Consider the following 13,178-nt stretch of genomic DNA (forward strand, 5'->3'; position numbering starts at 1 on the left):
AGATTATTTCAGTTGATATTTATCTGGGATCTTATTTATTATGTCGATATGCCCAAGGAAAGGCAATAATTTTCGTGTCCATTATTCGGGCTAAATTTGTTTACTTTAGTTTATCTAATTTAGGACATTACAAAAAAGACCAATGATTTATAAATTTTAGATGTCTTCGAGGGGTAGTCATTACTAAAATCAATGGAAAAAGTTCACTTGAAAAAAACAGTCAAAAACTTGTGTGAGATGGTCTCACGGGTCGTATTTCGTGAGACATATCTCTTATTTGGGTCATCTATGAAAAAATATTACTTTTTATATTAAAAGTATTACTTTTTATTGTTAATGACGGTAAGGTTGACCCGTCTCACAGATAAAGATTCGTGAGACCATCTCACAAGAGACCTACTCTGAAAAACAAGACATAACAAGCAGACAAAATGTTTTAGTTGTAAATAACAAAGACAAAGAGGGGAAGGTTTTTTTCCTTTAATTTTTAAAAAATGGTAATTTATTTTTCACACACATTCTTTTTACATTATTAATAAAAATTACGTTTGGATAGATAAATTTGATTTGGATTTGATTTGAGATATATATTTCAAATGACAACCATCTATATTGCATTTAGAATCCACTATAATTATTATTGAGATTGTATAAATTTGACACGAATAACTCGAATTTTGCACAAAACAAAAGATTTGAAATTCATAATCTCAAATTCTATCATTCAAGCACTAAATATAATTGTGATTGTATAGAATGATTTGAAGTTAAGAATTTCATATTCATGAATTTTAAATTCATTTCATTATTTGAATGAATTTATTTTGGATGTATTTCAAATCTACTCATTTATTAACATATTTGAATATAATAAAGATTATTTACTAAAAAAAATAGATTACAATTATGATAGATTTATAATATATCATTTAAATATATTTCCAAATCACATCTTTTTATCCAAATCAACTCGTATAATTGAAGTGTATTCCCAACTCCCATTAGCAACTCATTTCTAGTGCGGCCAAATGGTTTGAAACTTATAGTTGGAGGGGCAAAATGTAATTTTAGTACTAATGTATATATTGAATAATAATAATAAGAATAATAAACGCCGTGGATAGTCGTCACTCGACAGAAGAAGAAGACGGCGGCGCGGCCACTACTCTTGTCCTGCTCCCACTAGTCCAGCTTAGATTTTGGGTAAGGACAATTGCTCTGCGCTAGAATATCACGGTGCGATTCTAGCCACGGCATTTGCTGTATTTTTTTGTCATTTATTTTAAATTAAAATTGGAATACCTGTTTGTTTATTTATCTGTGTTCTGTCCCAAAACAAACTTGATTCGATTTTATTTGCTGTTATCGTAATTTTGTGATTTTGATTTCTCGAAACCTTTTATGCAGGCTATAATGTCCCGATCTTCTGAAGAAAAGGGCGGAATTCGTTATGATTCTCATTTTTTGAGAATCGAGGAGTTGATCAAGGGAAAAACTTTTTCTAGGTACATCTTTTTTTTGCAGTTCATAAGTATGCGTCCAACCTATTTCTCTGCGAGATGTTGAAAATAGTGAGAAAACTCGTATCTTAGATTGAACTTTAAATGTGTTTGAGAGAATCTTAGAAAATACAGTTAATGTTGTGGTGCAGCTGCATATAAGATGCATGAAGATTTTGCTGAGTGAATGAAAAGATGAGGGATATTAGAGATTCTATTGGCAATATTGTAAATTAGGAATCTTAGATATCCCTATGATAGATTTGGGTACGAATACTCTTAAAGTTGTGTCTTATAAGTTATAAGAAACATGTTTCCTTTGTTAGCACTTCTTCTTCTTAGTATAAATAGGATATGAGGTAGTTGTTTGTACAGTTAGTTGACATAAACATTGGCAATACAGTTAGTTGTTTGTACAGTTAGCACTTCTTCTTCATTTTCAACATGGTATCAGAGTTGGAATTGCATCTTCTGGATCTGACTCTAGGATTGATCAATCATATTGATCGTCATTGTTTTCTTCAGCATCAAAGTTTTTTTTTTGTTTTTCATCTTGATGGCGTCTTCTGCAATTGATGTCTTAGATCCATTATATGTTAATTCATCGGACACACTATGGCTCAATTTGATCAATGAGCAACTGATTGGTACTGAAAACTACGGGATCTGGAGTCGCGCAATGCAGATCGCTTTGCGAGCAAGGAAGAAGCTTGCATTCATTGACAGAAGCTGTAAGAAACCAGATCCTTGTTCGAATAAGATACTTCAGTGGGAGAGATGCAATGCGATCGTTTTGTCCTGGATCATGAATGCTGTATCGAAGGAAATTTTTGGTGGAATCATATATTCTACCGATGCCGCTGTAGTTTGGAACGATCTGCGGGAACACTTTGATAAGGTGAATGGTTCGAGAATCTTTGCACTACACCGAGAAATAGGTTGTCATGTGCAAGGTAACAGTTCAATTTCAACATATTATTCGAAGCTTGGACAATTGTGGGATGAATATGCTTATTTTGTGACGCTGCCTATATGCTCATGTGAGTCTTCGAAGAAATTCATTGAGTTTGATCAACAACACAAACTCCTTCGGTTCCTCATGGGACTTAATGACAGTTTTGTTCACATTCGAAGCCACATACTGATGATGAACCCACTTCCTAAAGTGACTAGTGCTTTTGCTATCATATCTCAAGAAGAATCACATCGGAGTTTGTTAAGTGTGCCTCTGCAACAGCTGGAGCCTTCTGCCTTCTTCTCTACTCAGAATAGAAAGAAGAATGACGTTAGATTCGAGTATTGTAATTGGCTTGGGCATACCAAGGAGACTTGGTTCAGACTAAATGGCTACCTTCCTGGACACAAATTTTACAAGGGACAGTGGAAAGGTGGGAACCAAAAATTCAACAGGGAAGGCAATGACAAAGGCAGAGTGCTAGGAAAGGGTAATGCTTTGGTTGTCTGTACTAATGAAGCTGAGCAACCAAATGTGGCCAAAGGTGCATGATCCTTCTTTACACCTGAGCAGTATGCTGCCATTTTGAAACTTCTTGCAAAGGAACCAGTGACTTGGAACAAAACGTCACCACTACAAGCATGGCAAGTACTGGACAGTCTTGCAACTACTATCTTCACATTGAATGGATACTTGATTTTGGTGCTAATGATCATATGATTGGATTTAATGGATTGCCTCATGTTCTTAGATCTTGTACAAGTGCCACGGGCTCAATACAATCGCCAAATGGTAGTGCCACCAAAATTAGTAGCCTTGGCACCATCCCTATCAATCAAACCATTACTCTCACAAATGTCCTCGTTGTTCTAGAATTTCGTCATAATTTTTTTTCCATCTCTAAATTCACTAAAGATCATCATTGTTTTGTCACATTCTTTCCACGATTTTGTGTGTTTCAGGGCCTCTCAAATGGGAAGATAATGGGGATTGGTAGAGAAAGGCGGGATTTTACTGTCTAGACAAGTCAAGCTTGAAGCTCCTGGATGCACAAAATACTTCCACATAATCTATTTCTTGATTTCCTTTGTTTAGGTCATTTTTTCAGCCGTTAATAGTACACAAACCACTGATGTACCAAAGGAAACTTTGTGGTATCAACGCCTAGGACATATCTCTTTGACTCGAATGAAAATGCTACATTTCTCGCCAAATATTTCTGGTTTGTCTCATTGTGACATTTGCCCTTTATCTGAGCAAACTCACATGTGTTTTCCTAAGAAAAGATCAATAGATTAATCCGTTGTTTTTCAATTGATTCATCCGTATGGGGACCCTTCCATACACCCACATACAATGGGGAACAATATTTTCTTACCATCGTAGATGACTACACAAGAGCAACATGGGTGTACTTAATGCACTCCAAGCTAGATGTTCTTCCTATGATTAAGAGATTTCTAGCCCTCACTCAAACTCAATTTTCCGCTATTGTCAAAGTCGTTAGGACAGACAACGCGAAGGAATTCTTCCAACATGAATGCACAGATATGTTTCATGGTTTGGGTATTATTCATCAAAGTTCATGTCCTTATACCCCCAACAAAATGGTCTCGTGGAGCGTAAACACCGTCATATTCTCGATGTTGCTCGCTCCTTAAAGTTTCAGGCATCTCTACCTGATAAATACTGGGGTGATTGTGTCCTCACCGCAGCTTACCTCATCAATCGTACTCCAACACATCTTTTATCCAACAAGACATCTTTTGAAGCCTTGTTCGGTGCTCCTCCTTCTTACTCTCACCTCCGAGTCTTGGGTTGTCTTTGCTATGTTTCCACATTGCCTAAGAGGGATAAATTTGCTCCCCGCGCTAGCACTTGTGTTTTTCTTGGATACTCCAGTTCTCAAAAAAAGTATAAAGTCCGGGATTTAATCACAACAAAAATTCTTGTCTCCCGAGATGTTGTGTTTCATGAAACCATTTTTCCATTATCGCATACTTCCCATTGTGAGTCCATCTTTCCACCCATACATGCACTTATCGACACACCCATTATTGATCTCTTACCACCTTCACAGCAACAGCCACAAGCTCCTACTCCTGACACTTGTTTTCTACGTCGATCCACTCGCACTTCTCGACCTCCAATTTGGTCTCAAGACTACATATGCTCATCTTCTCCACACCCCATATCTAATTACCTCGCTTATAATAAGTTGTCTCCGTCTTATTCTTTCGAAACTCTCTGCCAGAAAAGAGCCTACTTCCTATCATGAGGCAATAGTTGATCCCCGTTGGCTTTCTGCTGTGGATCTTGAGCTGCAAGCACTAGCCAATAATCATACATGGAAGATATTTGATTTGCCATTGGGTAAGGTTCCTATTGAGAATAAATGGGTTTACAAGATTAAATATAATCCTGATGGTAGTGTGGATCGTTACAAGGCCCGACTTGTTGCCAAGGGCTATATTCAACTTTATGAGGTAGACTTCCATGATACATTTTCTCCAGTAGCCAAGATCAGTACTATGAGATGTCTTCTTAGTGTTGTTGCCATGTTCCATTGGCCTTTATACCAAATGGATATCACAAATGCTTTTCTTCAAGGGGATCTTGATGAGAAAATTTATATGGTGTTACCTCAAGGTCTTCGAAGATAGATGGAGGATTGCAAGGGACTTCGAAGACAGGGGGAGTTTGAAGGCAATAAGGTGTGTAAATCGATGAAATCTTTATATGGCCTCAAACAAGCATCGAGACAATGAAACATTAAATTTGCATCCATCATGAAAAGGGCTGGTTTTTCACAATCCAAGCGTGACCATTCAATGTTTGTCAAGAAATAACAAGGTTTTATTAATGTATTACTGGTCTATGTAGATGATATACTGATCAAAGGTAATCATCAGATCTCGATCGAAGCATTTGCACAAGTATATCAAGATTAAGGACTTAGGGATAGTGAAATACTTTCTTGGTATAGAGGTTGCTCGATCCAAAGATGGGATATGTTTGAACCAAAGGAAATACGCCCTGGAACTTGTATCAGATGCAAGTTTAGCAGGAGCTAAAATTTGTGACACTCCAATGGATCAAAACGCTAAGCTCACTTAGAAGAAGTTTGATGACAGTGTAGGGAAAGACGCTATTAATGATCCATTATTGGACGATGCTGATGAATATAGAAGGTTGATCGGTCGACTTATATATCTCGCTGTTACAAGGCCTGATATCCTGATATATGCTACGTTGTACAAACACTAAGTCAGTTCATGAATAATCCAAAGTCATCACACTTGGAGGCAGCCTTGAGAGTGCTACGATATCTGAAATCTTCGCCTGGTAAGGGGATTTTGTTATCTGCCCAAAGCTCTTTATCTCTATCAGCTTATTGTGATTCCGACTCGGAACTTGTCCCATGACAAGAAGATCAATCACTGGCTATTGTATTAAGCTTGGAAGTTCGTTGATGTCATGGAAAACCAAGAAGCAAGCAACGGTTTCGAGGTCTTCAGCTGAAGCAGAATATAAGGCAATGGCAAACACAACATGTGAAATAATCTGGATAGTTGGGATCCTAAAGGACATGGGAATGCAGTTAACACTCCCAGTGATGGTTTATTGTGACAGCTCGACTGCATTGCACGTTTCGGCCAATCCGATGTATCACGAGAGAACGAAACATATCGAAATCGATTGTCATTTGGTACAAGAAAAGATATGTGACAAGCTGATCAAAACATCTCATGTTTCAACGGGAGAACAGCTAGCGGACTTGTTAACCAAAGCGCTGGGAAAAGGCCAACATCAGTACCTAATGTCCAAGCTTGGAATGCTGGACTTATTCGAAGGTTAAGGGGGAGTCTTAAAGTTGTGTCTTATAAGTTATAAGAAACGTGTTTCCTTTGTTAGAACTTTTTCTTCTTAGTATAAATAGGATATGAGGTAGTTGTTTGTACAGTTAGTTCACATAAACATTCAATAAACATTTTCTGAAAAATGGGAGAAGTTTTCTCCCCGCCAAATTGCTTCTTCTTCATTTTCAACAAATACCCTTCAAGAGTTGGCCTTTGAGTTCTTGAGATTAGAAATATCTTAGCTGTGATTATCTGGCTTAGGGACAAGAGCTTTGGCTACTCCCATTAGAAGTTTTCATGTTCAAGTGTTAGCAGCGAGTATTCAGAAATGTGGAAACTGGAAAATTTTGGCCTTGAGAAATCCCCATCTCAACCTCACATGATTTGCTTGTAGTGCATGGTTAGTTAATGCAGTAATACACACTTGTATATATGTTTTCAGGGATTAGGAATTATCGGGGATGGAGCCAGAACTATTTTGGGCAAAATTTATTTCAAAGTACATATATAAATATATATACATTGTAGCATCCAATTATCTTAAACATCAAACATACCAATAATGAATCATGCAGCAAGAACAATCTATAAATTATTGCAAAACTCCGAAAAAATTAATAACTGCCAAATTCCAATCACGTGAATATATATAAAAAGAGAACATATTTTCTATTTGTACCCAAGTGGGCTTCGATTAAACAACCATGCTTGAGGGTATGCATAAACAAATCCCATGTGGGAGAGTGTCGACGCAAGCAGCACACTCCTACTACAACACTTGATTATTCCAAAACTTAGGGCTTTTAAAAATGTACATGAGGCTAGAGTCATATTTACTGTAATCCCGGGCCTTTTAAAATTTTGGGCTATTTGAAGAATTTGGGCTATTAGATTTTACATATAAGAACAGACCAAGAAGCTGCCGGGCAACAGCCCACTTTTGCCCTCAACATCAGTCCACCCTTGGGAATCATGCGCATTTGAAAGTGTTATGGATCAAACTTATATCTGATGCAATTGCAATGCAGAGAGGAAATTAGCCATTTGGTGGCAATATTAAATTCTAGGGTGGACATTGAGTTGGAGGAGCAATCAAGAAGGGATGCTAGAGGAGATAGTGAGCGGGTAGGGTGGATCCATGAAATTCCAAGAACGCCAGCAGGAGATATACAGCATGTTATTGAGAGAGACACACTTGGCAATTTCCCTGAAAAGTCAGATGTGAGTGCACCTTTTATCTATTTTCCATACTGATTTTATCATGTTAATTGTTACCTATGCAGAGCTTGTTAGATGGTGATCGTGTTTTTTTCATAGATCAAATATTCATGTATGAGTGTACGTTTCAATTCAAGGAATTTTGATGACATCTATATGCATCAGGCAGCTCTTCAGAATTCAGATCTGGAATCCTGTCACGATTTTCATGTATAGAAGTCACTAATTCACAAAATTGTCCAGGTTCCAGTTGGGGTCGGTGCTTCGCCAATTGATATTGCTCGTGCATATATGGCTGGCCGTACTTTAGAACAAGACCGCGTTCTTCGTAGTTACACATCAAAAGGTGAAAGAGCTGAACCAAGCAATAAGTTTTCACAACAGCCACCTGTGCCATCTCCTTTTGCTAAGTCATCCATCTGTTGGCCTGGTGCTGTACTCAACAATCACCATGGTTACGAGACACCACAGAGTCAGAGTAGAAGATATGGGCTTCGTGATTTTCCAAGAACTCCTTATGCTAGAACAATCTCGTCGAGGTCCACAGCTAAGGTATGTGAGGTTATGGTTGAAGCTGATGCATAAAGATTAATTGTTTTTGTTGTCTAAATGTTGTTGGTTGATGCAGTTAAATGCCAATAGCAGATTTGTTAACACATCAACTCCCTTTCAACAATCTCCGTCATCCATTTATGGACAGGTACAACATTAGCTTTTTGTTATTGTGGTTCTTTACTTGTATTGCATTAGCTTTGCTTTTTTTTTTTTTAAGTACTTACATCCATTCAGTAACACAGTTTGGATATGAGAAGTGAACATTTGTCTGCCAATGTAAAATTAATATACCTAGATGAATTCTTGGCTAAATGCCTAGATCCTTATCCAAATTCCTTTGTATTTTAGCGGGTGTGCTTGAGTTCTCTATAAAAGCATCTTAAATGACTTTCAGGTAAGGTCGACTGTTGACAGTGTTGATGACTATGGATCCGTGGGCCCTATTCGCCGCATCAGGAATAAATTTGCTTCAGAAGTCCGTCCCAGAGAATCTATGATCCTGAGCTCACTTAAAGATGTCCCATCAGAAAAGTTAAATTCCAATTTTTTTAGCGGAATCTTGCCTACTGCCAAGAAAAATCTGGAACCTGGTGAAACAAGTGGCACTTCAAAATCCTTAACAGATGCCAATGCATCAGGTTTCTCTGATAACGATGTTAGTCCGGCAGTTAAAAAAATATTGGAACACCTGGATAGAAACAAGCCGACACCTAAAGAAAAAGAAGCTGAAATTAAATCGGTAAATGAATGGAAAAAGTCTTCTTCCGATGCTGGTGATATCATTCACGAGGAAAACACGGTGCACTCTGGAGATCTTGCCTCTTTTAAGAATGCTGGTTTATCTGGCCTCAACTCCACTGCACAAATTAACAAAAGTACCAGCAGTTCCAATTATTTTGGTAATTTTCATGACAAAGGCATGAATTTTTCAGCAACAGATGCAGTCAATGTGATTCCTAAGGCTCCTAGCACAATCTTTTTTGATTCTGGCATGGTGCCTGGTACAAATGCACTTCCATCTTTAGGTTTTGGGGCATCTTCTGTTCCTGTGGTCAAGAATTCAAATGTGGTACGTAATCTTTTTCGGAGTGCTGCTTTTTAATTCCCGTGGTTCTTTTTTCCCCCATTTTCTACATAGTTTGTATCAGTTGTCAAATCACTGAAGATCGGTGATTTGACTAGCATCACAATTAAGCATGACCTCCGTGATAAATATCATTATGAGTTAACCTAGCTGTATAAGATAGTGGCTGTTGAATTTTTATTTATTTTTTGTTTTAAAGGCAACCTACCGAATTGAGCTGAAGCATGAACAAAGCATCATATAGCTGCAATATATGCAAGATGCCACGGTGTGCGATAGATTTTCTTTGTTCTACAATTAGACTGGTAAACTTTGTTAGTAACCATTAGAAGCTGCTGCCATCCTTGTGAATTATTTATGATGTTTTGGAACATTACTCTTTTCTCCATGCTTAATGCTGCATTTTGGAATATGACATGGAAGCAAATCTCTATGATGATTATTCATCTGCACCTGGAAGATTGTAATTTTGTTAACGCCTTAATAATGGCCTTGATTGGCGCACCAACCTTCATTTTATGGGCTTTATCTGGACACAGATGCCACCACCCTATCTATCGGTATCTAAAATTCTTAACACAAAACTGGACAATTCGTGGTTTAGTTTAAATTATATTTTTGAACCAACTGTTAGCATGTAAGGCAAGTTTTACCAACTTTTAAGTCGTTCTGATTTCTCTTGGATATCTGATTCAAGATATGCTATGGCACTTCTTAAGGAAACATTTCAAAGTCCCAACAGTTTTGAAAAATGTCCGTATTTACCAATACAATTTGTAATTAATCACTAAGCAGTTCTTTCCACCGAGTCTTCTGTCAAAAATCATCACATTTGTCTCTGGCTTTTATTGTCATAGAAACAGGGGTTTCAACTGCAACTAAGACATATAGAAAGTTTGTTTTGCATTCTCAGTGCCTTGATTTTCGACTTTATAGTAGTCTGAATGTTTTAGCTCTTCCAAAAGGCAAATATCAGATTGTAATAATTTGAAGAAAGCATGTATCGGTAGAGTGCTTTGGCCAGATAAATGACAGATGTAGATAGCGGATAAACGTATATGGTCTCAACTATTATTTTCTACCTTCAATTTTTATCTGGATTCCAGTTAACTTACACGTCAGTTAACTCTTAACCACAATTTTCTTATTACAGAATACTTTTGTCACAACCAGTCATGGACAGGAGAAAAATGTGTTTTTTCCACAAACACGTCTGAGTAATGGACCTGAACTGAAGTCTCCCATCAATTCTGCTGCTTCAGGGCTTTCAAAGAATCACGGGACTAAGCCTTCATTGCCATCAATTTCCATCAACAAGCCTGAAATTCGTGCTTTTAACTCGGACAATGGTCCCAGCTTCACTTTCCCCGTATGTACTGCTGCTGATGTTCTCTCTGAACCACCGATAACACCTTCCATCCTGCCATCTGCAAGTATTCTTCCGCAGCCTACTTACAGTTTCGGTGCAAATAAATCAAATCCAAGTCTTGTCTTCTCTTTTCCATCTACTAGCAATGACTCGATTGATGATGGATCTGATCTGAAGTTCAGCTTTGGTTCTGATAAGAAGACTAGATTGTCCTTCAGTTCCTTCGATGCAGATGCCATCTGCTACTAACCAGGTACTTCTTTTATTTTTTTGGCCATTATGACGATAATTTGTTGGTCGTACTTTTTGTAGCTGATTTGGTTTTGTATTCTAATATTTTTATTTTAAGTTTCATCACTCAATCCTTGTGCCATTTTGTTTATCAGTTGAGTGCTATTTTTGAATAATATTCATGATAAGGATATATGAAATAATATTATATTGTATTATTTTCACGTTTTATCAAATTAGTTAAATATTCATGACTCTATTATCGCCATTAGTAGCAGCAAGTATGAGAGCTGAAATAGGAGTAAGTCCCTCCATAGCATCAAGTTAGGATCGGAAATAGAAGAAAACAGTCCAAAGGGTGATGGATGTCATGTATAAGCTACAACTTTAATGTCACAAGTCAAATAGCGTGAGTGACATCTTCTTACTCTAAAAATCCGAAATGATTATAGAAATAATCATTTTTTAACTAAAATTTCCGGTTATATATACGAGTATGTATATTTTTTTTTAACCATGATTTTGTGTTTCCTAAAACTTCATGTGAATTTCAGTAAATCTATGCTTAGCATGATACCAAAATTTAATTTTTCCCTTGAAGTTAGTGGGAGATAATTACGATAGCAGAACCAAATTTTTATATATATTCGGGTTAGAATTTTCTAAGTTCATATTGAATTAATATTAAATGAGAACACCCAGGCTGTCCCTCCACCCGTGGAGATAATGTTTTGTATTTGCATGAAAAATGGAAGTAATAATGTAGAAAGGTACAAAAGAGCTAGCGTTGAAATTGGAAGAGAAGTGTGTTGTGTCCAAAAATATTGAGTGGTTAAAAGTGTCAGAGAAATGACATCTATTTATTTATTTTAGGTACATTAATTAAATTAAAGCAGACAAAAATCCTCAATCAGACATAAATTTGACGTTTCAGATTCCCTCCAGCCCGTCCTATCCCCCCTACAACCATCCCTATATTTTTAAAATAAATTTGTGCAAGTATGATCCTTTTTTCCTTAAAAAAAAACCTAATAAATGAAAATGCTGGAATCAATATTGATTTAGACAAACTTGTTGCTAGCAAAAAAGGAATGATATCTCAAATATTGAAGTTTTTGTCATAAGTACCTAGTTTTAGGAGAATCATGAGACGTGAAAAATACACAAAATTAGATGATTCATTTGCTGGGAAAAATCGTACCCAGATCGAACGGGTCTGATTGATTTTGGAGTTATGGTGTCTATATGTTTTTTTACTCTATCATTCGGTAAACAATTGAAAAATCTTTGGGCTAACACAACAGTCTATAAAACTATGCTAACCAGTTAAACCGTACTGGGCAAGTCCTGTGCGACGGGCTCACTCAAGAAGGTGTTTGTATGAGGAATACAACTGAAGTCCACTGATCAAACGTTCATCTACTCCACCAACTCAGACATCGTGATATCCATATGTTGTCTCTTGATATGTATACATANAATTTTGGATAATATCGAAAATAAAATATTCTTCACATGTTTATTTCTATGAAATAACTTTTTTCTGCACAAATTTATACATAAAAATCCAGTTTCTGAATAAACATACAAAATAATTTTTTTTTTAAAAAAATTGATGTTTAATTTCACAGATATGAGATTGGAATCCAGCTGCCAAACAAAGGTGGTCCATGATTCTTTCTTTCTTTCTTTCTTTCTTTTTATTTTATCCCCTCAAAGCTGCTTATTTAATGGTGCCTCCCAGTGGGACATCAAAAGGGATTTTTCTCACTTTTTATGACAGCTGAAGCTAAGTAAATACTTTTCCCATTGTTTGTTTTGATTCTTCCAAATTTAATTTTTTTTTAATAATTATATAAATTTCTATATGTATACTATAAATATAATTATTTATACGTTGGTTCAAGATCCTAAATATATATGGCCTTCTATATTTCAAAATTATAGAAAACATTTATAATTTGACTTTATCACAACCACATTCATCATGGCCATCTACCCAATAGTTTCAAAAGAACAGATACTATTTTTTTTAAAACTTCTTGTTTTCAAGAATTATATTGCTCAGAATTTGAAATGCCATACTGTTTATGGTTCGGTGGTGGCGTGGAAGTGGTCAGAGTTTTTTTTAGTTGGTGAAGAGATTTATTATAATCCAATCTCGATCTCGAAATTTCATCTCAAATTTAGAAGAAAATGGTCAAAAATTTTGGAAAACAATGTACGATGAAAAGTATAAACGAATGGATTACGCACAACTTAGTTGATAGTAATTGTATAACTCAGATAGTTTAAAATGTGCATCAACCCAAAAACCATGATTTTCGATTGATCTCTCTACATTTCAACAATCTCCTTCCCAGTCATGAACGACCACATTAAAATTTTAATTCACTACAACAAAAAT

At 36.3% G+C, this 13,178-nt stretch overlaps 1 protein-coding gene across 1 annotated transcript; it reads left to right on the plus strand.

The window, feature by feature from the left end:
• Positions 1 to 1,094: 1,094 nt before the first annotated feature.
• Positions 1,095 to 11,001, plus strand: LOC140991482 (uncharacterized). Its single transcript, XM_073461445.1, has 7 exons — positions 1,095 to 1,203; positions 1,408 to 1,505; positions 7,343 to 7,535; positions 7,776 to 8,084; positions 8,161 to 8,232; positions 8,482 to 9,156; positions 10,325 to 11,001. The coding sequence occupies exons 2-7, from the start codon at positions 1,414 to 1,416 to the stop codon at positions 10,787 to 10,789; spliced, it is 1,806 nt and encodes a 601-aa protein (XP_073317546.1). The 5' UTR covers positions 1,095 to 1,203; positions 1,408 to 1,413; the 3' UTR covers positions 10,790 to 11,001.
• Positions 11,002 to 13,178: the final 2,177 nt, after the last annotated feature.

This window comes from Primulina huaijiensis, chromosome 13 (genome assembly GCF_012295235.1).
Source record: "Primulina huaijiensis isolate GDHJ02 chromosome 13, ASM1229523v2, whole genome shotgun sequence".
NCBI lineage: Eukaryota > Viridiplantae > Streptophyta > Magnoliopsida > Lamiales > Gesneriaceae > Primulina > Primulina huaijiensis.